A 27,021-nucleotide genomic window follows, 5' to 3' on the forward strand; every position below is an offset into this window, starting at 1 on the left:
AAAGGGTTTTGAAACAGTTGTTTGTTCCAGACAGGACTAACACACTGGAGGCTAGTTCTAGGGTTAGAAAAGGCATGAATAACAATTTACAACAGGAGCCAGTGCAGAAGTCCTAGGATAGATGCTAACCACAGTAGCAAACTCAAGCAGCATCTTAAGGCAACAACTTAGCTGCAAAACAAAACATACTGAATGTGACACTGTTCACTGAGGTATTCCAAGTGAGAGAGCAGACTTACCCAGAGCAAGACCGAACGCGTGGGGGCACTGTTTTTCGCACTTAAAGCCATCCAGCCAATTCCACAAGTCTCTTGCAGGCGTCTGCCAATCACGATTTAGTTAGGTCCCCTCTACTGCTCCTAAGGCGGGGATGTTAATGCAGTTGCACTACCTACGTCCGTATTTGGTATCAAAATTGTTCAGCTGAAAGCTAAACGTAATTGCTCTGCCACATGAGGCTTGCAACATTGTTGTTATACGTCATTTAGCCCCGCCCCTCGGTTTTCCCGGAGCAGGGACTGTTAGGCCAACAGTTTTTTGGCGTTTTCGCTGTCTTTCTAACCCTTGTGAGCCTACTGACGCTGCTGTTCTCAGGGTTGGTATCAAGCTCTCTTTACCGCTAGTACGTGCTACGGTGGCAACCTACCACAGCATGTAGACGACATATGAAGTTACATGTTAATTCCTTCAAGAGTAACTAGCGCCCTGGGACTGCTTCTGGGAGCGTCTGCATTTTCACAAGGCACTTCCCTGACGGTCTACTTCATGTAATAATATCTCTCCCAGTTTCTCTGCCCTCAGCATCGTCTCTGCTTTCGCGCCTTGGAGTGCCTGTCCTCTGTTCTCACAGCTTCAAGATAACACCTCAGTAGCTAGGAATAATCAATATATTACACTTATCGGTATTGTGCCAGTACACCATTTTGGAAGATTCAGTGTTCGATAGAGACTGAAATGTAGATAGAAACTAAAAAAATGGGATACATTTTGTGCGAAAGAAGTGTTCCAACTGTTAAGGAAATATTGATACTGTGTTACCTAAGAACTGCAGTTATTCACTTATGGCGTCTGTCTGATACAGCAAGAATATCAGGGTGTCGTAATTTACATGTAAAGTACAAATATTACGAACTGTTGCTTCACACAGGTGTCTCTGTGCATCATATAATTACTGAGAGCGCTGTGTGAGACCAAAGGGCTGATCAGTAACGCTGTGTTCCAGAATCACCCGCAATGGAATCCGTTACCAAGGTTGAGGAAACTGCAGCTGTCGACCTAGACGCCTTACTGGACGCTGGGGAGGGCCCCATGGTGACACTCGTGGCAGGAGAGACGCGGCTGATGGCGCGCAGGGCCGTCCTGGCAGCGAGGAGCCCCGTCTTCAGCGCAATGTTCAGCCACGACACGCTAGAGTCCAGCAGCAATGAGGTCACCATAACAGACATGGAAGGTCCGGTGCTAAGAGAGCTACTGGCCTACTGCCACACACTGAAGACTCCACATCTGTCCAGCATGACTCCCCAAGTTCTGGCAGCAGCAGACAAATACGATTTGTCGGCATTGAAGACAGAGTGTGAGCAGCAGATGGCTTCTCTGTTGACTGTGGAGTCAGCAGCGGCCACAGCGGTGCTCGCTGTCAGGCACTCGTGCCCTAGCCTCACGCAAGCCGCCGTCGCCTTCATAAAGGCCAACTTCCAGGTGCTGGCCACTCAAGGTTGGGCCAATGCTGTGCACAACCAGCCCAAGGATGTGGTCGAAGTGTGTTGGCTACTCGGGCAGCCACCAACAGAAATCAGGTAAGCACAAGCATAAGAAGAAGATGCTAATCTGTGTTTTACAGCGCTAGGTGTGTGTGTGTGTGTGTGTGTGTGTGTGTGTGTGTGTGTGTGTGTGTGTGTGTTCTGGTGTGTGTGTGTGTGTGTGTGTGTGTGTGTGTGTTCTGTTCTGTTGTGTGTGTGTGTGTTCTGTTGTGTGTGTGTGTGTGTGTGTGTGTGTGTGTGTATGTGTTCTGTTGTGTGTGTGTGTGTGTTCTGTTGTGTGTGTGTGTGTGTGTGTGTTCTGTTGTGTCTGTGTGTGTGTGTGTGTGTGTGTGTGTGTGTGTGTGTGTGTGTGTGTTTGTGTGTGTGTGTGTGTGTGTGTGTGTGTGTGTGTGTGTGTGTTTTTGTAAGCCTACAATGTTTACCATTGAATTAAGTAGATGTGTTTGTGCTGGGAAATAAACCTTCAGTGAAGACTACAAAATTCATCTGGTGATAGCTCACAAACCTTTTGTTGCCTTTTCGTGACTGGTACAACAGATCTATGAACTGAAATGTTTGTTACGAGATAAATAAGCTAACAAAATCTTTGGAAGAGCCAAATATTTTGTAACATCAAGAACTGCTTTGATCTCTAAGCAATTCATCATTACTTGCAGTAGCTAGTTCATTTAAACCATTTGTGTATGTAGGTTTTGGCATTATGCCTGTTCTGATAAAAAAAGGTATGTTGACTTTGTTCTCGGCAGGAGACGTTCTTGTTGTGAGTACACAGGTGTGCTACCCAGCAGGGAAACACACAGTAACCTCTGCAGATTGTACTCGAGCAGGCGAGTGCTCGGGATTTTTTGTGCCTGATGTATAGCTCATCACAACCCTCTCGACGAAAAGTTGCATCTAGTAGTTTGCTGTCACAGTTGCTACTGATGAGATACTTCTGACTGGTAGTCGAGAAGTCGAAAATGAAGAGTATGTCGCTCCTCACTAGCACCAGGAACATAACAGTTTGCCACAATATGAGACAATGAGAGCAGCAATGTATCTACAAGTTATCATGCCCTGATGTAAATGGTGCCATGTCGCAAATTCAGACTTCCTCCCTTCACTCAGTTCCATGTCTCACAGTACACATTCAACAGCCAGGTGGACACCTTTGAGCAGCCAGGTGAAACTCTGCATCTGCCTCAGTCAGCAGCGTTGCTTCTGCCAGCCCCAGCTTCAACAAACATCTCATGGGAAGCCAACAAATGTGGGCAGCCATGAGTTGGTGATAGCACTTTCTACTTATGATCACGATGTACTTTTCAATGTATTCAAAATATCATACATCCTGCCTCAGTGCGCCTACCACTGTGCAGGATAGTCTTACAACTTTGCCTGTTGCATTATTTGTTTCTATTTTCTTACTGTATCCCATCAGTTTTCGTAGTTAAATTATTTTGTTAACCCTGATCGGTACAGGGGGAATTTTACATCAAGCTCCAAAGAGTCAGGTTACATACAGCAGATATCTAGTAGGCAAGGTACTGTAAGCACATATGCTCATACGCTCTGTGTTCACCCACAACACCCTCATGACATCACAGCAACACCGAAGCTTTGAGCAGCGTCTACACAATACTGGGTCTTCTTACCACATTTCTCTGCTTCTCTGTTAGGGAGTGACCTAGTAATGGTGCTGTAGTAGGTACTCATTTCTGTAACAGTGATGCTGTGTACAGAAGCAGATGACAAACCTCGGCGCCCCTGTCTTACATGAAGTTTTCTATGGTGCTAGTAATAACCTTCCAGTGAATGCCACTAACTTAGCCCAGACAGGTTGCTCATGTTATATTGTAGGGATGTGACTCCGCCTGGGTCTCGACTTTTTCACCGTTTCAGAGGGAAATGAAGGACGAGAGATTGGGTTCAATGTCCGTTCCACTTCCTCCCTTACATCTTGAAGCGTCTGGGTTTTTTGCTCTCCATGCAATCAAAGTGCCTCCTGAACTTCCTCTGTCACTATCTGACGAAGAACACTTGTGAAATCAGTTCCTTCCTCCGCCACAGACATCGATTCGACGTTTGGAAGCCGTTCAAACTTCTTGCGTGTAATTCTTTTTGATGCATTGTCTGGATATACTGTCACCATTTTATGAAGTCGTCAGCTGTCGGAACCTCCTTCAGGAGTAGAGCTTGATACATGTCCTCAGCAATACCCTTCATGAGATGTGCAACCTTATCTTCCTCCTTCAGTCTAACTTCCGCTATTTTACACTGCTCCAAGACGTCTTGAAGGTAGGATGCTGTAGTTTCTCTTGGACGCTGTGCCCTGAACTTTAGTTTATCTTCAGCCTTGCACTTCTGTCGTTGTTTCGCCGAAATACTTGCGCAGTTCCGCCTGGAATACTGCCCAGCTTGTGAACTTATCCTCGTTGTTCCTATACCATTGCTTGGCAGTGCCCTCCAAGTAGAAAAATACGTTAGCCAAACACACGGTGCCATCCCATTTGTTAAATTAAGCTATACGCTCATATACCCTCTGCCACTTCTTTGGATCTTGGCCATCGTCACCAGAGAACCCGGAAGGATGTCTCATGGGGTGGCACACAGTTGCTGTCATCCTAACGTCCTCGTCTTCTTCTGTCTCCGATAGACTGCGATGTGTTGAATATGGCTCGAACTCAAGTTTCTCGCCACGTTAACGGCGGCTCTGTCGTGGCCTGATTGGAGCCACTGTCGTCGATAACGTGCGCTATCGTAAGTTCCAATACCCAACGTCGCCACCAGAATGTCACTTAGAAGAAGGTGTAATTAGATTAATGACGAACACTAACTTCACTTAACGAATGTTTATTCAGCACTTGCACATAAAAGAGCGTGGAGCGAACTGCCTCCGGCCAGAACACAAACAGTAATACACAGCTACAGAACATTCCAGTACAATGATTCATGACATTTGTGGATACTTGTAGAATGTACTCGAACCGAATATAGAAATTAAAATTCTACAGTCCATGTGAGTTTTGAACATACGACCCTTCATGCAACAGTTTAGTGTTATATCCACTACATCACGGTGCTAGTTTCAATGGAATCCTCAGTGTAAGAGTCCTTATCGCATCCCAGACCGAGTCTAATTCGAAGGCATTTTCGCCAACACGGTCTCTGGGGTCTCTTAAGGGTGGGGAACCGAACCCAGTCCACAGAAGGTCCCAGTTTTCTTTGTGAAGTTTGTTTTTTACCGTCTTGAATTGTAAATCACTCTGTAGGTCTTAGTAGTAAATCAGTAATTTATCAGATTATAATCGCTAGTTCTCTGTCGTGAGGTGACTTCCCAATGAACATACCTACAAGCTGAGACACTCGTAAATGTAACGTCTACATTGGAGATTTCTCACGCCCTGTTCTGGTAAGTAGGTGTATTTCCAGGATGATTGTGCACATACACTGATGACTCAAAACATTATGTCCGCAGCCCACTATTAGGTTGAATGCCTCCTGATGCTGTAGCGGGCATGTGGCGAAGTAAGAGAATAATTTCAGCGGAACAGAGATGAAGGGGAAGCCATTATAGCGAAGATTCGGGCCCCAAATGCGCAAATCCACTGATACAAGCCTTTTTGACAAAGGGACCATTGTTGTGGCACTGCGGCTGCAAACGGGAATCTCTGAGAAGGCGAAGGTGGTCGCCTGTTCGCCTACTTCTGTCGTGAGCACCTGTGGAAAGTGGTTGAATGATGGTGTAACGAGGAGTAGGCTGTATGGTTTTGGACGACTTCGTATCTTCACGAAACGTAGAGGCCGGAGGACCCTTCTTTGCAACTCTAGACAGGTAGCGATCTGTGGTAGGTCTGACGACACAGTGCTGGTGCAGGCACAAGTGTCTCGGAGCACATCGTTCAAAGGCCATCGTCGAACATGGAGCTCCACGTCACATGACCCCTACGTATTCCTGTGTTGACCAAACGACATAGTTAGTTAAGATTGCAGAGGGCACAGCATCACAGAGTATTCACCGCGGACCAATAGAAACATATGGCCTGTCGAATAAATCGCATTTCTTGTTAAAACAGGTCGATGGTTGGGTCCTTACTCTGACATCCAGACACGAAACGTGCACTGAACCACAGATGCCTTGTGTGAAGAGGTAGATTGAGTTGGGCTTCCACTAGATTTGTAATGGTAATAAAAGGCATCATGATGGCTGTGAAATACTTGAACATTACGGACCACCTTCATCGCTTCATGCTTGAAGTCTCACCGTCAGGTAATGACATCTTCCAGCAGGATAACCGTCTGTGTTGCAAAGTCAGAATCGTGCTTCAGTGAAACAACACTGTCTTGTCCAGATAATGTGTCTGTCATGTATCCATTGGAACACACATCGGGAGCCAGCTGTGTGCCAGTAGACAGCCGTCTCTTACTTTGCAGGAATTGCTTCACCTGGGCGTAGACATCTGGTGCCACATACGAGAGTAATCCCAAAAGTAACGTCTCCTAATTGTTATAACTACATAGACCTGTTTATTTCTACAGTGGTTTACATCAGTCTACAGCTCGAACATTGAGCAATTTTTCTATATAATCACCATTTCTACCGATGCATTTATGTAGACGCTGTTGCAGTTTTTGCATGCCCCGCCACCGTGCTGTTCAGAAAGTTATGAATCTCTTCTTTCACCTCGTCGTCGGAGCTGAATCGCTTTCCGGCCAAATGTTCTTTTAACCTAGGGAACAGGTGATAGTCACTGGGCGCCAAGTGAGGACTATAGGGTGGCTGGGTCATTATGTTCCACTGAAACTGTTGCAGGAGAGCTACGGTTTGTCGAGCGATGTGTGGGCGAGCATTGTCGTGGAGAATGTGTACGCCGGTTCTTAATTGCCCGTTTGAGTTTAACAGTCTCACAGTGCCTGTCAGCGTTAATTGTGGTCCCAGTGGGCATAAAGTCGACCAACAATACCCCTTTCCGATCCCAAAAAACGGTTGTCATGACTTTTACCGGCAGACACCATTTGCTTGAACTTCCGCGGCTTTGGCGAAGAAGAATGCCGCCACTGGCGTGATTGTTGCTTGGTCTCAGGTGTAAAGTGGTATGCCCACGTTTCGTCACTCGTGACAATTGAGTCCATAAAGTTGTCCTGTTCGGCTGCAAGGCGGTGAAGAAATGCGCGGAAAGCATCGACTCGTTGCCACATGTGGTCCTCAGTCAGCATGCGAGGCACCCATCTTGCGCACACCTTCCTGTAATTCAATCTTTCCGTTAAAATTCTGTGAGCGGTGCTTCGGGAAACCTCAGGAACCAACATGCAGAGATGATCCAGTGTGATCCGCCGATCTTCACGCACGCTTTGCTGAACCTTCAACACTGTCTCCTCAGAAATTGATGGTCTCCCGCTCCTCTGTTCGTCGTGAATTTCGGACTGACCAGCTGCAAACACTCTACACCACTTACGAACATTTATGACATCCATACACGACTCACCATACACTTCCGTCAATTGGCGATGGATTTCAATCGGTGCAGTGGCCTTTGCGTTCAAAAACCGAATAATTGCGCGCAATTCGCACTTGGCGGTAACATCAAACGGGAGCTCTATTCTCAACGGCTGCCAAGCCAAGATTGAGCCCCTCAGAGCGACGTGTGCATGTTTACACATAGCGCGTGAAGCACTCTTCATAACAGTGTGACCAACTGCCACACGAACATAGTTCTGTATTTATAAAAAAAAATAGAGACCTTACCTTTGGGATTACCCTCGTACTTCAATGACTTGTAGAAGCCATGGCAATCAGAATCTCTGTTGTACCGTCTTTGAAAAGTCGAACAACACGCTGTTAAACATGTGGTCATAATGTTTTGGCTCATCGGTGTAAAACTGCAGCTCGAGAACAACCTCTAATTCATGGCCCCTATCACATAGTGTTGCACAGCGACACGACACAGATTGAGCATCTGCTTGAAGAACAGTTACAATTAGCTTAACATAACGTGTCTGAAATGTGTGCGTTAGCTTTTCAATGTGTGTAAATATTTCATTACTGGAAGCTCATGGTGAGAGTAAATCCACTGGTATCTGCGTTAATATCTTGTACTATTACGGCGTGATCTTCATACAACTGACGGAGTTTCGTGACTTCTGGTCACCTGTTGGCAACTACTACAGCTGCCATCGAGGATCTCCTCTTCGTTATGGTTTACGCTGTTTAGGCGTGTTGGAGATTCTTCCTTGGTGCAGAGTGCGCTTCCTGCACTCATTGAATTTCTGTTCTTCCGTAGGCTTCTGTAATTCGTGTAGCAGCGTCAGGATGCTCTTTGTGTTCAATTGTGGTGATCGTAACGACTGATTGCTGGGTTGTGAGTGAGTATGAAAGAAACAACGCAGACATGACTTTCTATGATCAAATGCCATGCATTGATATGTGATAAGATTTGTTTAATTTTTTTTTTTTTTTTTTTTTTTTTTTTTTGGGATTTGAGGTCCACCAGTTACGCAAAACACGGGTTATCTCAGTTCCGAAACATGTTTCGGCACCACTGTGCCATCATCAGTGGGTTTTCGTCTTTATTTATTCTTTAAATTTGGTGAGCATGAATTTTATGGGCCACTTTTGTGTTAATTATTACAGGTAGCTTGTCATGATGCGGAGAATGGAAGTGCATGCCACACGAAAACATGACAAGCTACCTGTAATAATTAACACAAGTGGCCCAGAAAATTCATGCTCACAAAATTTAAAGAATAAAAAAAACGAAAACCCACTGATGATGGCACAGTAGTGCCAAAACGTGTTTGGGTACTGAGAAAAACGGTTATTTTGCGTAACTGGTGGACCTCAAATCCCAAAAATTTTAACTGCAAACACGGCCAATACAAGGAGCTGCAAATCAAAAGATGGATATCTGTTTGTAAAGTTGTTGTAAATCAGATTCTGCTTTTTTGCATGCGTTTTGGCTGAGTGCGTTACGCTTGCCTGTGCAAGATGGAAGAGTCACTGTTTTTAACTGAATTCGGGGAAAGTGAAGATAACGAAATCTCACTTGGGTGGCACACACGCACTAGATGCCTTAAGATGTGTGTAGAGTAACCAGCTTCTCTGTTCCATAGAAACTTAACGTATCACTATAGCTATCATACAAACGTTGAGGGTCTATTTGTGTTTTATTCTTCTACAAAGATATAGGATTAATCACTTTGGATGGCAACGTCCAGCATTCGTTTTCAGTTGACAGAAAGAGATGGCATTTCAGCAGAGCTGTCTGTCTGAATGGCGACATCAAACAGCTGTCTTTTTGCTAAGCACGTGCAAGGCCTTTTTAAATTTACAGCCAGTAGTTCTTCTCTTAACCGCTTAGATGGCGATTTACGCTTCCTAGATTTGAGTCCAGAATTTCTGTATCAGCTAGTTCATTCATGGACGGAATACTAAGTTAGTGTAATTCTAAGTAGTCAGTCCTCTGTCAGTATTGTCAATAGCATTTATTAAGTAAGACAAATCCTATTGTGCCGGCCGAAGTGGTCGTGCGGTTAAAGGCGCTGCAGTCTGGAACCGCAAGGCCGCTACGGTCGCAGGTTCGAATCCTGCCTCGGGCATGGATGTGTGTGATGTCCTTAGGTTAGTTAGGTTTAACTAGTTCTAAGTTCTAGGGGACTAATGACCTCAGCAGTTGAGTCCCATAGTGCTCAGAGCCATTTGAACCAAATCCTATTGTTCACTGTGCGTTTTCCCCTGCTTTTTCCAGGGTAGGCAGACAGCTAGACTTCCTTCACTGTCTTTTTCCCACAGGTCCCACATATTATCTTAGCTGAAATACAGAACATACACACGTCCATAACCAAAGGACTTCAGACGTGTAATTATCATAAAGTAATCCTCAACAGATACTGCAGGAGACTTCCGTTGTTCAACCAATCTCTTTCTCATAACAGTAGACACTTATGCCACGTGATGTAACGTGGCTTTTCCTCTGACGCATTTCATAAATGAAAGGGAAAAATCATTAAAATCTTCTCGACCCATTTCTCTGTCAAAAATTAGCTCGTATATATCTGTAATTGGGCATGCTAGTAGGAATTTCGTAAAGGGTGACCGACGGGCTATTTTTCTACAGTGGCTCACAGTTGACCTGAGTTTTTAAATTCTCATGTTCGACTAATGTTTTGCAGTCCTGTATATGGGCCACATACCCTGTTAAGACGTTCTTAGTAGAATGAATTATGTTTTTAGTTTCTCATTTTGTGGATCTGCAACTTTAGAGGCGGCTTCCCTGATTATCTTGGTGGTTTTCCTCATTTTTAGTTTTAATAAATACCATCATACGAGGTGTATGAGAAAAGTAACGAGACGAATTGTTTTGGCTACCAAAGCTTTTATTTTTGTTAAAAGTATTGTGCCCTTCAAAGTAATTCCCTCCGGCAGTTATTCACCAGCGGAGTCGTTGTTTCCAGTCTTGTTAGCAGCGCAGAAAGGCTTCAAATGCTAAGACATTTAACATGTCGGTCACATTCATTTGAATGTTCGTCAGAGTCCCGAAATGAGTGCTTTTAAGATATTTTTCAATTTCTGGGAAAGAAAAGTCAGGACAACTCAGATCCGGTGGATATGGGGGCTGTGGAACAGTGCCTTCAAGTGGCTGTGTGACATGGGGCGTTTTCATGGTGCAGCATCCACTTGTCTGCAACGTCTAGTCTCACTTAATTCACCCCTTTCCTGATACTTAAGGATGCCTTCACAAACTCTTAGCTGACAATCTGTCCTATAGGAACAAATTCTTCATGCATGATACCTCTACTATCAATAAAGCAAATAACCATAGAAGTTAGCCTTGACAGTACAAGCTTGCGATCTTTAACAATTTGAGTTATTTTAAAAACACTGGTAACAACCTCGCCAGATAAAATTTTTCACCCACAGCCTGAAGGACTAATATAGAAAACAAGCCAAGACTGAAATAAAAGAAATCCCAAAGCAAAACCCCAGAAGGGCAGATTTTTTAAAAAAAGCAACAACCATTAACGCCTGAAGGGTTGTTTTAAAAAAAATATCACTGCCGCAACGAATACCACCTGAACGGATGATTTTTTTTTAAGTGCAAGTAATAACGGATAACTCCTGAAGGGCTGATTGTAAGAAATACCAACCTGAAGGACCAATTAAGAAATGCAATTACAACAATTAACTAGTATTTGAAAATTTTGTTTTGAAAAGTCAGTTTTGAAACAGGCCTGAAGGGCTATCTTAAACGCACAATATTTGACAACAAGGTATATGAATAATTAACAAGACACTTTAAGCAGAATCGAATGATTTAACAAAGAAATCAGTCATAAGTAGGCTTCAAAATTTCCACAGATTACAGTTACAATCGGCAATAAAATAACTGAAGATTTGGTTCTCAATTCTAAATCAGTGTGATCTCCTTTAAATTTGGCTCATTTATGACCTGACCCGTACACTACAGACGGCTCGCAAACCACAAGTTTAGCGTGGGAATGTCCACAAGTCTACAACAGGCTAAAACATCCAGTTACCATCCGGTACTGACAAATATAGTAACAGAAATGAGAACCTAGCCAGATAACATTATTTAAAACTTCCGGGCTGAATTGCCGTGGTCCATATATAAAACTACTTCTCCTTCCTGACGTTTCGTTGCCTACTGCGGGCATCTTCCGAGGTGAGTCGGCGACTGGCTGCTAGGCGCTGGAGGTCCCGCTTATATAGAGCGCTTGGATGGCGCCACCACTCATCACGTGCTTTCGGCTTTAAAACTATCTCTGGCTAGTGCCATCTCTCTCGATTACAGATAATCTATTGTCACTTCGTTAGTAAAAAGTCGACCGCCGTATCGTGTCTAGTTTTAATCTTCCTTTTTTTATTAAAATTATTTTCTTGCTTGTAGATCTCTATAGCTTCTCTATAGAAGCGGGAATAATAATGTGAGGTCCTAGCAAAACACATTGGTAGTCCTATTGGTAACATAAGGTCCTAACTAAATCTAAGGACTTGAACGAGGCAAGAATAATAGTTGCTACTAATCTCTGGGACCACTGAAGGAGGATACGAAGAAAACAGGTTTCGCATGTAGTGGATGAGGTAATTGTGAAATTCCATGACATGAAAAGGGCTTCTTTGAAAGCTGACCAACCTTCCATTTCTACGATTGTAGTACGTAAGTTCAAGTGTTTTCTAGAGGACCCGCTGCAATCGCTGTTGACGATTAAGCTGCCAGATACCGCACTACATTTACCAAATAAAAAACATAGGCCTAAACCCAGTATCGAACCATCGACCTGCTGCATGCTAACCCAAAAGACTATCCACTGCATCAGCCGTACAGTAGGAGGACTGTGTGCTCACGAAGATACTTACCATACATGTGGTTACAGTGTTGCCAAATCGCCACTCTTTAACGTCCTTTTTCTGCCGGATGTACTCGCCGGATGAAATTTTGTGAGATTTTTTTTTTATCGCTGGCATATGAGGAGTTACGCTGCGAAGCCCGAAAGCGCGAATTTCACTTCACTCTGTATATTGTGTTCAGGAAGCTGAGGCAGGCTTGCAGGAATAGATATGAAGGGCGTTCAGTGTGTAATGGAACTCTTCTTTTTTCTAAATGCAGGTTGGGTTTATTCAGAATTCCAATACACCATATTATTTACCATTCTTATGGCTACTAAACCCTCTTTTTCACCATAACCTCCGTTCAGTGCGATGGCCTTAAGCCACCTTACTGGGAGGGTCTGTATGCACGCATGGTATCACTCCTCTGGTCGACATTGGAGTCAGTTTCTTGCTGCATCAACAAACTCCCCATCGTCCATGTACTGCTTCTCACAGAGATCCTCGTTTATTCTGCCAAAGAGATGGAAGTGGAAAGGTGGGAGACCCGGGCTGTAGGGTGGATGAGGAAGAGTAGTGCAATGCAGTTCTATGAGCCCCTGTCCAGTGCGTCAGCTCGTGTGAGGCCTTACGTTGTCGAGGAGGAGGAGGAGGAGGAGGAGGAGGAAGAGCTTGTTTGCATTTTTGTGTCACTGAAGAATTCCCGAGGGTAGCACAATATGCTTCAGAGTTGATCGCTGCACTATGAAGGAGGACATCAAACAGTGTAACACTTCAGAATCGCGGAAGTCCGTCACCATGACTTTACGAGCTTAGGGTGCGGCTTTGATCTTTCACTTTGCAGGAGAGGTGGTATGGTATCACTCTATGCACTGATGCTTCGCTTCCGATTCGAAGCGATGAACCCACGTTTCATCGCCTGTGACGATGTTCGACGAAAACTTGTCACTATCAGCCTCGTAACGCACAAGTAATTTCGCACGGATGGTCCCTCGTTGCTCTTCATGGTCTTCTGATAGTCGGCGGGGAACCCAACGGACACACACCTATGAGTACCGCAACTGGTGTGTCAGCGGTATCAACAGTCTTGCAGCTGTGCACCGAGGTCTTTGTGATCTGTCGATCGTCTGGAATGAGAGTATCCGTATTTCCAACATTGCAGCAGTCACAGCTGTGTGCGGCCGTCCGGCAAGCGGGAGACCGGACAGGCGAACTTATTGCGACGACAGGTGGCTCGTCCGACAACTCAGCGCACTTTAGTTTACTGCCCGGTCTTCGTAGACACTTCAAGTACCTAAGATGCTCTGCGAAGCCCTGGTTTTCCACTAAAAGGAACTCAGTGACAACTCTGTTTCGAACGCATCTCCGTTACAGATGCCATTTTGAAGACTATGAATAACGCCACCTTCTATCGGAACTTCATGAAATGGTAAGGGCTGAAGCACGAATATTCCTCTGTTCCACGACAAATTGAGCATTTGTTCAACCGAAATTAGCGGAGAAAAAAGTTACATTACTTACTGAATGCCCCTCATGTAATGGTAGTTCACCAAAGTGCATTACATAATAATTTACTCTGAGATACCGGTTTCTCCGACACCTTCAGACACATGATAGCCAAAAGAATGTACTTAAAAAGTGTGTCAGTGTGTGCATGCATGTACAGGGGTGTAGGCTTGGTTAAGCGAATGTTAAACTGTGTTCAAACATTTTGTAGTGTATGCATCTTTTGGTGGCTGCACGTGTATGTGTGAATGTGTGCTAATTTGCAAGTGCCCCCCCCCCCTCACACACACACACACACACACACACACACACACACACACACGCGAGTCACGTAAGACGTAACACCCGTTTTATTTCGCGAATGATTTCAAATATCAAAATGTTATTCGACAATTAATTATACCCTAAGCGGCATGTACTTCGGTACGTGATAAAGAGCTTTAACTATCTTATCGATCGAGATATTGAAGGAAGAATATTTTTTTACTTTCTTTAATAGAATGATATACGTTTTTAACGGCATCCGAAAGCGATTTAGAAGAGTACAGTAATATAATATTAGTTAATGTTGAAGCTGAAACTCTTCGCAAAAGAATCCGAGAAATATTTTAAAAAGGAAAGGCAAGTCGGCTGGAATCGGCTGTTGCATTGTAAACACGCTCACGCCAGGCTACGTCGTTGTATCAAACATGCCGACCGTGTACTGGTCTGCACGGCAGAAGTAGCAGGAACTGTGTCGTCAGTCGGCAGATCATTTCTGCTTCGACGTTACTTTCATGCAGAGATGAACACCAGTGAGAAGTTTGTTACTTCCATACATCGAAGGTAGCACGCGAGGTATTGTCAAGAAGTGTGGGATCAGCTACGGGAGTGTCATTCCCGTTCGACGTAAATTCCAGCTTTATTACCTGTCACTACATCAGGCATTCGGTGGACGTCATTCCGGAAGTAGTACTGTATACAGTTTTGTTGGTTTACTCTTTCGGGACAACAACACAGTGTGCCACTTAGCGATAAAGCAAGGTTTACGAACCATAGTGATATAAATGTAATAATGGGCAGCTGAAAATCCACCCATGCTTCGTCAGCTACAAGAACAAAGACTGAGAAGCGTAAACCTAAGGTGGAGCATCGTACTAACTCATGTGTAGGTCTTTGCTTCAGCCCAGGAATGTTCAGTGGATATATGTATGCACACTGTGTTCGGAACATTATATCTGTTTATCTGGAAGAGATATCACTGGATAAGCGACAGTGTATGTGGTTACAACACGACGGCTACCCAGCTCATTCTTCCCTTGTTGCAGGGCAAATACCGACAAAATTTCCCTGGCTATCGAATAGGACGTAATTCTGTGGTACAATGGCTGACCAGGTCTTTAGTTTTGCTTCCTCTTGATTTCTTTCTATAGGAAGCACTGAAACATGCAATCTATCATGAAGCCACAACTACGCCAGGCTATATGTAGTGTCGATTTGCCACATATGCAACAGCCTGCCATTCAATATACTTTCCCCTGTTCATATGTATCTCGAACAGTGACTACTGATGCGTGTTGCAGTGGAAGATAAGCAGTTTGGGCACATACTTAAGTGTAAAAGTACGGTTTGTTAAAGTTATCTATTTTGTGGTGCCATATTGTCAGCCATTCTGAATAAATTGCTTAGTTCATTTGCCCTCCTGCAGATCCGGGGCTTAGATTAGGCCTGAGGTATTCCTGCCTGTCACAAGAGGCCACTAAAAGGAGTGTCACGTTTTGGCCTTTACGTGATGCTCCCGTGTCGGGCTTCACCTCCATTCTCCTAAACTTTCCCGAAAAGCGCGCCAATTCGAAAAGGCCGCCTTACACGATGCATCATGTCCATTATGTGCTGTCCTCCCACATCCTTCATCGATGTGGATCTACACTTCTTCTCTAGCTGTTTGGTTAGGTCACCCTCCTGGGTGCGTTTTCCTCCATCCCTGTGCAGTACTGATTCCTGCACTGACGATGATAATGGACTAGTATGCTTGTTTGTACCTGATATCCAACATGGTAGCCAGTCTGCTGTGGTGGGGCGCCATGTACCCTGTTGGTTGTAGCCCCCTGACCACACAGGGATTGCTCTGCTGATGCCTGTGCCGTTAACTCCCCATGTATGCCAAGAGGTAGATGCCTGTCACCCTGGGGCATTGGGACTCTGAGCAATGGCCATCCTGCCAGGTGGCCTTTGTTGTGGCAGTGTGGCGCCCGTTGGGAGGGCCTCTGGTCAGACTGGGTGGCATCAGGGCGGATGACATGCCATGAAGCGTACTACTCCATCTCTTGCTGGCGACGCAACGCCAGCAGTCTCTAAGCGGTCAAGGTCTAATTATAATGCAAAAACGTATGACCCCCAAATCGTCCCCTTCCCTGGCCACACCATGGGAGGAGTGTCAGGCTAAGGATGGCAGCGAATCTTACTCCCCCAATACCTCATATCTACGAGGGTTCGTGGGGCATCCTTCATGTCGTTGAAGCCTCTGTTATTTGTTGAACATTTAGAGGACAAGTTTGGGGAGGTGGAGGGATTGTAGAAAAGGCGATCGGGCTCAGTCTTGATAAAAACAGCTTCCTATGCCCAGTCACAGGCACTACTCGCCTGTGACAAGCTGGGAGTGTCTGTGGTTGTATCACGCACCATAAGAGCTTAAATATGGTCCAGGGTATTGTTGTGACTGGGGAAGTCCATCACATCCCAATACTTCATGTGCCCCACCTCTCATCTGTGTCAACTTGCTCACCACACTGCAGGATTCTCCAGAAGGAATGGCAAATCATAGAATAAAAGATCCTGGACCGACTGATCTACACAGAGGCTAAGAGGAAATTTGACCACGTACATCCTGTACCTCGGACATCTTACACCGCCACTAGGAGAACATAAGACTACTCCTGCCCCTTGACAGTGGGGGGGGAGGGGGGGGGGGCTTTTCCCTCCCTGTTGCTCGCACACCACCTACCTTGGGAGCGCTGCCTCCACCCCCCCCCCCCCCAACCATCTTGGACGTTCGTCCCCACTTCTCAGTTAGAGATGCGTAAGTCTTCTTCAGCTCCTTTCAGTAGGAAGGCGTCTCTTGGCTCACTACCTCCCCAGTTTTCTACTAGTGGAAAAGATGACACCCACCAGTGGCTGAAGCACCCAAAAGCAGCTGGTTGTAGGGCTTCACGATCTTCCTCAGTCCTGGAGGCCGAATCTAAGAAGCCCTCCTAGTCAGAGAAACCCAAAGAGCAGTGAGAAAAATCAAAAAGCAAGACCCCCAAGAACAAAGAAATTGTGGCGGTGTCACCCACACCACCACTACTTAAAAGTTCTGCATTTGAGGGTGAGGTGGAGATTCTGGCATCCACTGAGGACCTAGATCTCTCTGGGCTCTCAGATACAATGGATAAAGACTGCTCAGGAACTAAATGGCAGCAGGTGACCCTGAGGCGTAAACTGGCTCATTGGGCGTTTCATGCCTTCCCTCCCTCACGATAACGTCATCCTCCAGTGGAATTGCCACTGTTTTTTCAACCACCTGGCTGAGCTACAGGAACTGTTTAAACCTTACACTTTCTTTCTTCACTGCCCTCCAGGAAACCTGGTTCCTGGCAATGTGGACCCCTACCCTTTGCGGCTATAGGGGATATTACAAGATCGACAGTGAATATAATAGAGGGTCAGGTGGAGTTTGCGCCTATGTCGTGAACTCAGTATGTAATGAACCTGTGCCCCTTCACACTCCTCTTGAAGCTGTGGCTGTCAGCATAAGGACAACAATGGAAATAACTGTCTGTAATGTATATCATCCTCAAGATGGTGTGGTACCCCTGAACATCTTGGCTGCACTGATTCAACAACACCCTAAACCTCTACTACCTTTGGGAGATTTTAATGCCCATAATCCCTTATGGGGTGGCACCATGCTTACTGGCCAAGGTAGAGAGGTCGAATGTTTACTGTCTCAGCTCGACCTCTGCCTCCTAAATACTAGGGCTCCCGCACATTTTACTGTGGTTCATGGCACTTATTTGGCCATTAATTTATTACTTTGCAGCCCAGGACTTCTCCCATCAGTCCACTGGAAAGTCTATAATGACTTGTTCTAGTGACCATTTCCCCATCTTCCTGTCACTCCCTTGGCGTCATGCACATGGACTCTAAGAAAGGCAGACTGGGAAACTTTCACCTCTTTTATCGCCATTGAATTTCCTCCGCATGCTACCAACGATGTGATCGTTGAGCCAGTCACTAGAACGATCGTTTCTGCGGCTGGAAACGCGATCCCTTGCTCCTTAGGGTGCCCCCCGGCGAAAGACAGTACCTTGGTGGTCGCCAGAAATTGCCGAGGCCATTAAAGAGCGTAGGCAGGCTCTACAGCGACATAAGCTTCACACATATCTCGAGCACCTAAGGGCTTATAAATGGTTTCATGTCCGCATTCGCCAGCTTTGGAAACAGAAGTGTTGGGAGAGGTACGTCTCGACCATTGGGTTCCATACGTCAACTTCCCAAGTCTGGATGAAGATCAGACCCCAACAGGTATCCCTGGCGTTACCGTCGATGTCCGTGTTACTTACCGACGCAAAATGGATTGCCAAGCACTTCGCTGAGCACTATGCTCGAGCCTCTGCAGCGGAGAATTACCACCAGAATTTCACGCCCTCAAATGGGTGATGGAAGGGAAAGTCCTCTCGTCCACTAGAAGCCGTAGTGAACACTAACGCCCCATTTAGAGAGTGGGAGCTCCTCAGCGCCCTTGCACATTGCCTCGACACAGCTCCTGGACTGGATTGGATCCACATTCAGATGATTAAACATCTCTCGTTCAACTACAAGCGATATCTCCTCGTCTTCTTCAACCAGATCGGGTGCGATGGCGTCTTTCCATCGCAATGGCGGGAGAGCACAATCATTCCAGTGCTGAAACCAGGTAAAAACCCACTTGGTGTGGATAGCTATCGCCCCATCAGCCTCAACCAACGTTCTTTGTAAGGTGCTAGAACGTATGGTGTGTCGGTGGTTTTCTTGGGTCCAGGAATCACGTGACCTACTGGCTCCATGCCAGGGCGGTTTCCGCCGAGGTCGGTCTACCAACACCTTGTTGCCATCTTTTTTGATTTACAAAAAAAGCTTAAGACGTGACGTGGCGACAACATATCCTTGCCACGTTATATGAGTGAGGTCTCTGGGGCCCGCTTCCGATTTTTATCCAAAATTTCCTATCGATCCGTACTTTCCTTGTCCAAGTTGGTGCCTCCCATAGTTCCCCTCATATCCAGCAGAATGGGGTCCATCAGGGCTCTGTATTCAGTGTGCAATTTTAGTGGCCATCAACAGCCTAGCAGCGGTTGTGGGGCCGTACGTCTCACCGTCTCTGTATGCAGACGGCTTCTGCATTTCGTACCGATGCTCCACTACTGGTGTACCTGAGCGACGCCTGCAGGGAGCCATTCACAAGGCACAGTCATGGGCCCACAGCTTCCCATTTTCATCCGCAAAGTTGTGTGTCATCCACTTCTGTGAACGTTGTAATGTTCATCCGGAACCAGAACTTTATGTTAATGACGATCCACTCACTGTAGCGCAGACGTATCGATTCTTAGGACTGGTTTTCGACGCCTGATTGACTTGGCTTTCTCATCTTCGTCAGCTTAAGTGGAAGTGCTATCAGCACCTCAACGCCCTCCGTTGCCTGACCAACGCCAACTGAGGTACAGATCCCTCTACATTGCCAAAGCTCTACAGAGCCCTTGTTCAATCCCGACATGACTATGGGAGTCTGGTTTATGGTTCGGTGGCGCCCTCAGCGTTGCATTTACTCGACTCAGTGCACCACTGTGGAGTTCCACTAGCGACAGGAGCTTTTAGGACGAGTATGGCGAGCAGCATCCTGATGGAGGCCGAAGTCCCTCCATTGAAGTTTAGCCGTGCACAACTGATCGCCAGTTACGTTGCACACATTCGTAGTTCTCCTGCACATCCGAATTACCGTTTTGTTTTCCCAACCACTGTGGTTCATCTCTCGCATCAGCAGCCCCGGTCAGGAATCATGATTGCGGTTCGTGTCTGATCGCTTCTGTCTCAACCGGAGTCCTTCTCTTTACCACTTCTACTCGAGGTCCATTCACGTACACCTCCATGGTGTAAACCTCGGCCAAAGCTTCACCAAGACCTTTAAATGGCCCTAAGGACCCAGTTACTCCCGCGGCTCTCCGCTGCCACTTTCTTTCGATTCTTGACGTTTTCCTGGGCTATGGAGTGGTTTACACCGACGGCTCAATGGCTGATGGTCACGTTGGCTTCGCCAACGTTCAGAGGCCTTGTTGAACCCCATTCCTTGCTCGATGGCTGCAGTGTTTTCACTGTAGACCTGGTGGCTATATCTCGTGCTCTTGAGCACATACATTTAGGCCCTGGGGAGTCGTTTCTTCTGTGTACTGACTCCTTGAGCAGCCTACAAGCAATCGGCCAATGCCACCCTCGCCATCCTTTTCTAGCTTCTATCCAAGAGTCCATCTATGCCCTGGAATGGCCCAGGCGTTCAGTGGTGTTTGTCAGGACCCCAGGTCACGTCTGAATCCCAGGCAACGAACTTGTTAACAGGCTGGCCAAACAGGCTACATGGAAACCGCTTATGGAGGGCGGCATTAAAATAACTGACCAGCATTCTTTATTACGCAGCAAAGTTTTTCGGCTTTGGGAGACAGAATGGCATAGTCCCAGTATGCACAACAAACTGTGTGCCATTAAGGAGACTACGAATGTGTGAACGTCCTCCATGCAGGCCTCTGGCAGGTACTCTGTGGCTCTCTGATGACTCTGCATTGGCCATGCTTGGGCGACATATGGCTACCTCTTGCACCGTGAAGACCCACCTCCGTGTCGGTGGGGTGCGCAGCTGACAGTGGCCCATATTCATTTTTACTGTCCTAGTTTAGCAGACAACGCCTCATTGGCTGATCTGGTTTTAAATTTTATACGTGAGGGTGGGTTTTATCACTTGATATAAGTTTCAGTGCAGGCCCTTTGTCCCTCAGTGCCCTCCACCCTTGTGCTTTTATGGTGGAGGTTTTAATGTGTTGCAGAGTGACTGGCTTATCCTTTTATTTTCGTGGGCAGCCAGCCACGGTGATCTGCTCTCCTGTTTTACTCTCTTCTACCAGTTTCTTGCGTCTCTGTGTTTTACTTGGCCTATTTTGTTCCTTGTAGTGTTAGTTGGTCTCCTGTCGTCCTTGTGGTTTTTCCTTCTCCTCGGTATTGTGCTGTGTGTCCTGTTTGTTTTACATCTACATACATACTCCGCAGTCCACCATACGGTGCGTGGTGGAGGGTACCTCGTACCACAACTAGCATCTTCTCTCCCTGTTCCACTCCCAAACAGAACGAGGGAAAAATGACTGCCTATATGCCTCTGTACGAGCTCTTATCTCTCTTATCTTATCTTTTTGGTCTTTCCGCGAAATGTAAGTTGTCGGCAGAAAAATTGTACAGCAGTCAGCCGCTAATGCTGGTTCTCTAAATTTCCTCAGTAACGATTCACGAAAAGAACGCCTCCTTTCCTCTAGAGACTCCCACCCAAGTTCCTGTAGCATTTCCGTAACACTCGCGTGATGACCAAACCTACCAGTAACAAGTCTAGCAGCCCACCTCTGAATTGCTTCTATGACCTCCCTCAATCCGACCTGATAGGGATCCCAAACGCACGAGCAGTACTCAAGAATAGGTCGTATTAGTGTTTTATAAGCGGTCTCCTTTACAGATGAACCACATCTTCCCAAAATTCTACCAATGAACCGAAGACGATTATCCACCTTCCCTACAACTGCCATTACGTGCTTCTCCCACTTCATATCACTCTGCAATGTTATGCCGAAATATGTAATCGACGTGACTATGTCAAGCGCTACACTACTAATGGAGTATTCAAACATTACAGGATTCTTTTTCCTCTTCATCTGCATTAATTTACATTTATCTACATTTAGAGTTAGCTGCCATTCTTCACACCAATCACAAATCCTGTCAAAGTCATCTTGTATCCTCCTACAGTCACTCAACGACGACACGTTACCGTACACCACAGCATCGTCAGCAAACAGCTGCACATTGCTATCCACCCTATCCAAAAGATCACTTATGTAGATAGAAAACAACAGCGGACCTACCACACTTCCCTGGGGCACTCCAGATTGTACCCTCACCTCCGATGAACACTCACCATCGAGGACAACGTATTGGGTTCTATTGATTAAGAAGTCTTCGAGCCACTCACATACTTGGGAACCAATCCCATATGCTCGTACCTTAGTTAGGAGTCTGCAGTGGACACCGAGTCAAACGCTATCCGGAAGTCAAGGAATATGGCATCAGTCTGATACCCTTCATCCATGCGCAAGATATCATGGGAAAAAAGGGCGAGTTGCGTTTCGCAGGAGCGATGCTTTCTAAAGACGTGCTGATGCATGGACAGCAACTTCTCTGTCTCAACGAAATTAATTATATTCGAACTGAGAATATGTTAGACTCCTGCAACAAACCGATGTTATTGGTCTGTAATTTTGAGGATTCTTTTTTCTTTCCCTTGAGGAATTGTTACAATAGGAACAAGGACCGATGATCAAGTAGTTTGGTCAGTTTCCCCCCTTTTAAACAAACAAACCAACCAACCAACCAACCTTTAATTCATTTGAAGTGAATTCCATGTAACCATAATTACGATTAGGGTTTATACACACAGTTATCCGAGAGCTTCTCACAAGAGTTTTGCTTGGCGATTTTTACGCTCCAGTAACTGACTCGGGCCACATTGCTTTTCCAATTTTAGTACGTTTCTTGTATTTTTTGGTGTAGAGATTCAGCGACAGCTTTAACAAACTGTATATCACGTACTCGTATTTTCATCTGTTTTCGGTTACTGTTAAAAAGTTCATCATATTTAAAAAATCATACTTGCTTCAATATCTCAATCAATAAATCCTATAAGCTGGGTGATTCTTCCACTGTGTACAAACTCCAGGGATTCATTTATGAGAAGATACGGAACACAAAAAATGCATAATGAACTTACGTCCGAAAATTTATGGTTATTTTATTCAAATGTACTCTGTTACGGAGACTACAGCCTAATTGGCGCTGTACCATGCAACCACAGTTAAAATATTTGTTGAAAACAGTTTCCATGTGTGTACGCGCCGTAGCATGTTGTGGCTGTTGATATACTTTCCGGGATGTGAGGTCGTGGTCGAAGAACTTTTCTGCTCCTTACGTTTCGTGTAGAACTGCGCTGGACTTCCTCAGAGGCGCTGCTCCGCTGAGTCTTGCCTAATGACTGGTCGGGTGTCTGAGAGCGACTTATATATTGTGAGAAAGGGGGGCGTGGTTCAGGTGACACGTGATGAGCAGTGATAATCCATAGCAAAGATAAGGTTGACTATCGATTACCACCTTGTCCAAGATAAAAATTGTTAGCAATTTTGTAGAGCCACTGTCCATATAGCGCTAAGTTTCATAGCCTCCTCTTTCCTATTAAAATTACCGTGATGTTTATAAATTTCGATAGCTTCTCTATATAGCCGTGGATAGTAATTTAACGTTGTAGATAAAACTTCGGTATCCGAAAACTTCACTTGGTGGTTGCCTGGTTGAAGAGCATGTTCCGCTACTGCTGACTTTTCTGTTTTTCCAAGTCGACAAAGACTTTTATGCTCTTTCAGTCGCGTGTTTACGCTTCTTTTGGTAGTACCAATGTAAACTTTACCACAGGTACATGGAATTTTATACACACCACTTATCGACAGGGGAGTGCGTTTATCCTTCACAGATCGTAGTACTTGACTTATTTTCTTTGTTGGTTTAAAGATCGGTTTTATGTCACGTTTTCGTAAAATCTTACCGATCCGATCTGTTACTTTTTTAATAAAAGGGAGAACTACTGTATTTTTCTGTCGTTGTGGTTCATTCTTATCTTTTGGGTTTCTGTTCCTTGGACGCAAAATTCTATTTATCTCTTTCTCTTTACAGTAGTTCTCCCTTTTATTAAAAAAGTAACAGATCGGATCGGTAACATTTTACGAAAACATGACATAAAACCGATCTTTAAACCAACAAAGAAAATAAGTCAAGTACTACGATCTGTGAAGGATAAACGCCCTCCCCTGTCGACATGTGGTGTGTATAAAATTCCATGTACCTGTGGTAAAGATTACATTGGTACTACCAAAAGAAGCGTAAACACGCGACTGAAAGAGCTTAAAAGTCTTTATCGACTTGGAAAAATAGAAAAGTCAGCTGTAGCGGAACATGCTCTTCAACCAGGCAACCACCAAGTGAAGTTTTCGGATACCGAAGTTTTATCTACAACGTAAAATTACTATCCACGGCTATATAGAGAAGCTATCGAAATTTATAAACATCACGATAATTTTAATAGGAAAGAGGAGGCTATGAAACTAAGCGCTATTTGGACAGTGGCTCTACAAAATTGCTAACAATTTTTACCTTTGACAAGGTGCTAATCGATAGTCAACCTTATCTTTGCTATGGATTATCACTGCTCATCACGTGTCACCTGAACCACGCCCCCCTTTCTCACAATATATAAGTCGCTCTCAGACACCCGACCAGTCAGTCGGCAAGACTCAGCGGAGCAGCGCCTCTGAGGAGGTCCAGCGCAGTTCTGGACGAAACGTAAGGAGCAGAAAAGTTCTTCGACCACGACCTCACATCCCGGAAAGTATATCAACAGCCATGTCACCCGGTCGTGAAAGCCTTCATTCTACAAGTAGCATGTTGTCTCACACGATCACATCAGCCAGGCTGTTTCCAAACAGTGTCAAAGGCAGCATGAATACGCCGCTCCACTGTCTCCTCATCAGGAATGGACTCTGCATACACAACACCTTTGAGATGGTCCCATAACCAGAAATCGCAGGGGTAGAGATCCTGTGAACAAGCAGGTCATGCTACTGGATCCCCCTCGTCCGATCCATCGACCAGTGAAGACACAACTGAGAAGCGTCCGGATTTTAAAGGTGAAGTGGGTTAGAGTACTGTCATGTAGGGGTCACATAACCCTTCGAATCATCAATAGCTCCTCTTCCAGCAGAGGAGGCAAGGTCACCTGCAAGAAAGTCTGACATTTCCAGCCCGTTAGGCGACGTAGAAGGAAGACTGGTCCCAAAATAAAGAGGTTCCAGCTGCACCCGTGCTGATGATTCTGCCACCATACAGTTGGGGTTCTGCATACAATCCCGCAGATGACTGTTACGAAAGTTGAAGATACCACTCGGTGTAAAGGTGGCCTCGTCTGTGAATAGGATGGATGACACAAATCCCAGAATCGTGGGGAGCCTGGTGAAGAAACCGGTGACCAAAGTGATACAGATGTGAAAAGTCTGTCGCTAGTGAGCGCTGCACACACTGTAAGTGATGCGGTGGGTAACAGTTGGCATGGAGAATGTTCCACACGGCTGTTGGGCGGGTCCACTGCTTAGTCATTTTCTTCGACGTCTGGTGCCTTTTAAGACTTCTTGCTTCCTGGAACGACACTCCCTCAGACAAAGGGCGAAACACGATTGCAAACACTAAATGCTGTGGCTGTTGTCAGTGGGGATAGGTCTTCTCATACAACCATGCTTCCCACAGCCCATTATCATTTGCCTTTGCGTAAGTAAACACCATTTCAGCAATCTCTCAATTCGAATACGGAATCATTGTGTACGACGCTGTATCACATCCACTACAAGGTGAGTCAACAAGAGAGATGAATCGGACACAAGATTATCAGTGTCTGTGGCGAGAGAGGGTGCTAGGGCGTGACGTATGAGGAACATTACCAGCAGATGTGGCATACTGCAACTATGGCTGCATGGTACAGCACGTATTAGATCACAGTCTCTGTAACAGTGCGATTAAATAGTCTCTAGCATGGAAACCATGCATTACCGGACGTAAGCTCAATAGGCTTTTTTTTGTTACGTATCCCCTCTGTACAGAGTGGAAAAAAATAACCCTGTGTGTGTGTGTGTGTGTGTGTGTGTGTGTGTGTGTGTGTGTGTGTGTGTGTGGTAGTGTAGAGTGTAAGACTCTTTTGCCGGCCTTTGTGGCCGAGCGGTTCTAATCGCTTCAGCCTGGAACCGCACGACCGCTACGGTCGCAGGTTTCAATCCTGCTTCGGTTATGGATGTGTGTGATGTCCTTAGGTTAGTTAGGTTTAAGTAGTTCTAAGTTCTAGGGGACTGATGACCTCAGAAGTTAAGTCCCATAGTGCTCAGAGCCATTTTTGGAAGACTCTTTTATGTTTCGCACAGGAGCGGTTTAGGAGAGGAGGAAACCAGGAGACTGATCGAGGCGTCTGAGGAGGGGGATGTAGAGGAGCTGCTGGAACTCATCGCGGCAGGGGCGGATGTGAGGACGAGGTATAGTGATGGGATGACCGCCCTGCACTTCTTTGCAGAGATGGGATACGTGGAGGTAGTGAGGAGTCTGGTGGAGCGAGGCGCAGAGGTTGACGCCAGGAACAGCAGTATGGAGACGCCCCTGCACTTCGCTGCAATCGGTGGCCATTCACCTATTGTGCGGCTGCTGGTAGCGTGTTCCGCTGACGTCAACGCAAGGAACTGTTACGAGAGAACACCGCTGCAGTTTGCTGCTTGGCATGGATACGAAGAGACGGCAGCGTTTCTGGTGGAGGCTGGAGCCGACACGGAAGCTAGGGATAAAGATGGGAGAACCTACCTCGACTGACAACCAGGAGTATGGATGCCATTATATAAATAACAGTTCAATGAATATCTAATATATAAAACAAATGTTGTTTCACTACATTATTTTTAAATTAAAGAATATATAAAAATTTCATTTCTACCCATCATTATATAGTGCATACAAATGCTCTAGCAACACCTCAACTAGTATGAAAATAGGAGATATCCATAAACAAATATAAATAACTTTTCATTTGAGGAAACCGACTAAAATAAAAGGTTTTTCGAGGGATCTTTGCAAAACTCAACAATTATAAAATACTCATTTCATTACCGATGGACACCAGTTCTGTCTGAAACTTGAATTTCTTCCAGTGTGCAAAATATACAAACATCTTAAAATAATGAAACCAGGTGACATTTTAGACAACCGCCGACGCGTCAATTGGTGAAAACCCAGTTATTTTCAAGGCGCAAATGGAGAAATAACGGTTGTTTAAAGTGTGACACCTGGCTGATTTCCTGTAAGTTATTTCAAACGATCTCCTGCATTACTTAATTACTGAAATCTGCTTAGTAAGAGCGTGTATAATGCAATGCTAACAGAATGTAAACTGTAGCTGTCCCCAGAAGATTACTATGTAAGACAAATGGTTAGAAACATATTATGCTTTGAGCTCATACTGAATTTACTACTTTGTCTGCAGTATAGATGTGCACCAGT

General features: G+C 45.4%; 1 protein-coding gene across 1 annotated transcript; it reads left to right on the top strand.

The window, feature by feature from the left end:
- Positions 1-1,228: 1,228 nt before the first annotated feature.
- Positions 1,229-26,378, top strand: LOC126238937 (uncharacterized). Its single transcript, XM_049947823.1, has 2 exons — positions 1,229-1,796; positions 25,902-26,378. The coding sequence occupies exons 1-2, from the start codon at positions 1,234-1,236 to the stop codon at positions 26,335-26,337; spliced, it is 999 nt and encodes a 332-aa protein (XP_049803780.1). The 5' UTR covers positions 1,229-1,233; the 3' UTR covers positions 26,338-26,378.
- Positions 26,379-27,021: the final 643 nt, after the last annotated feature.

Source organism: Schistocerca nitens, chromosome 1 (genome assembly GCF_023898315.1).
Source record: "Schistocerca nitens isolate TAMUIC-IGC-003100 chromosome 1, iqSchNite1.1, whole genome shotgun sequence".
In the NCBI taxonomy this organism is placed as follows: Eukaryota; Metazoa; Arthropoda; class Insecta; order Orthoptera; family Acrididae; genus Schistocerca; species Schistocerca nitens.

What these genes read in the sequence shown, in the direction of transcription:
- LOC126238937 (XM_049947823.1), top strand. Translation starts at nt 1,234, where the DNA reads ATGGAATCCGTTACCAAGGTTGAGGAAACTGCAGCTGTCGACCTAGAC. An exon ending in CAGCCACCAACAGAAATCAG is followed by an intron (nt 1,797 to 25,901) that starts GTAAGCACAAGC and finishes TGTTTCGCACAG; the next exon opens with GAGCGGTTTAGGAGAGGAGG.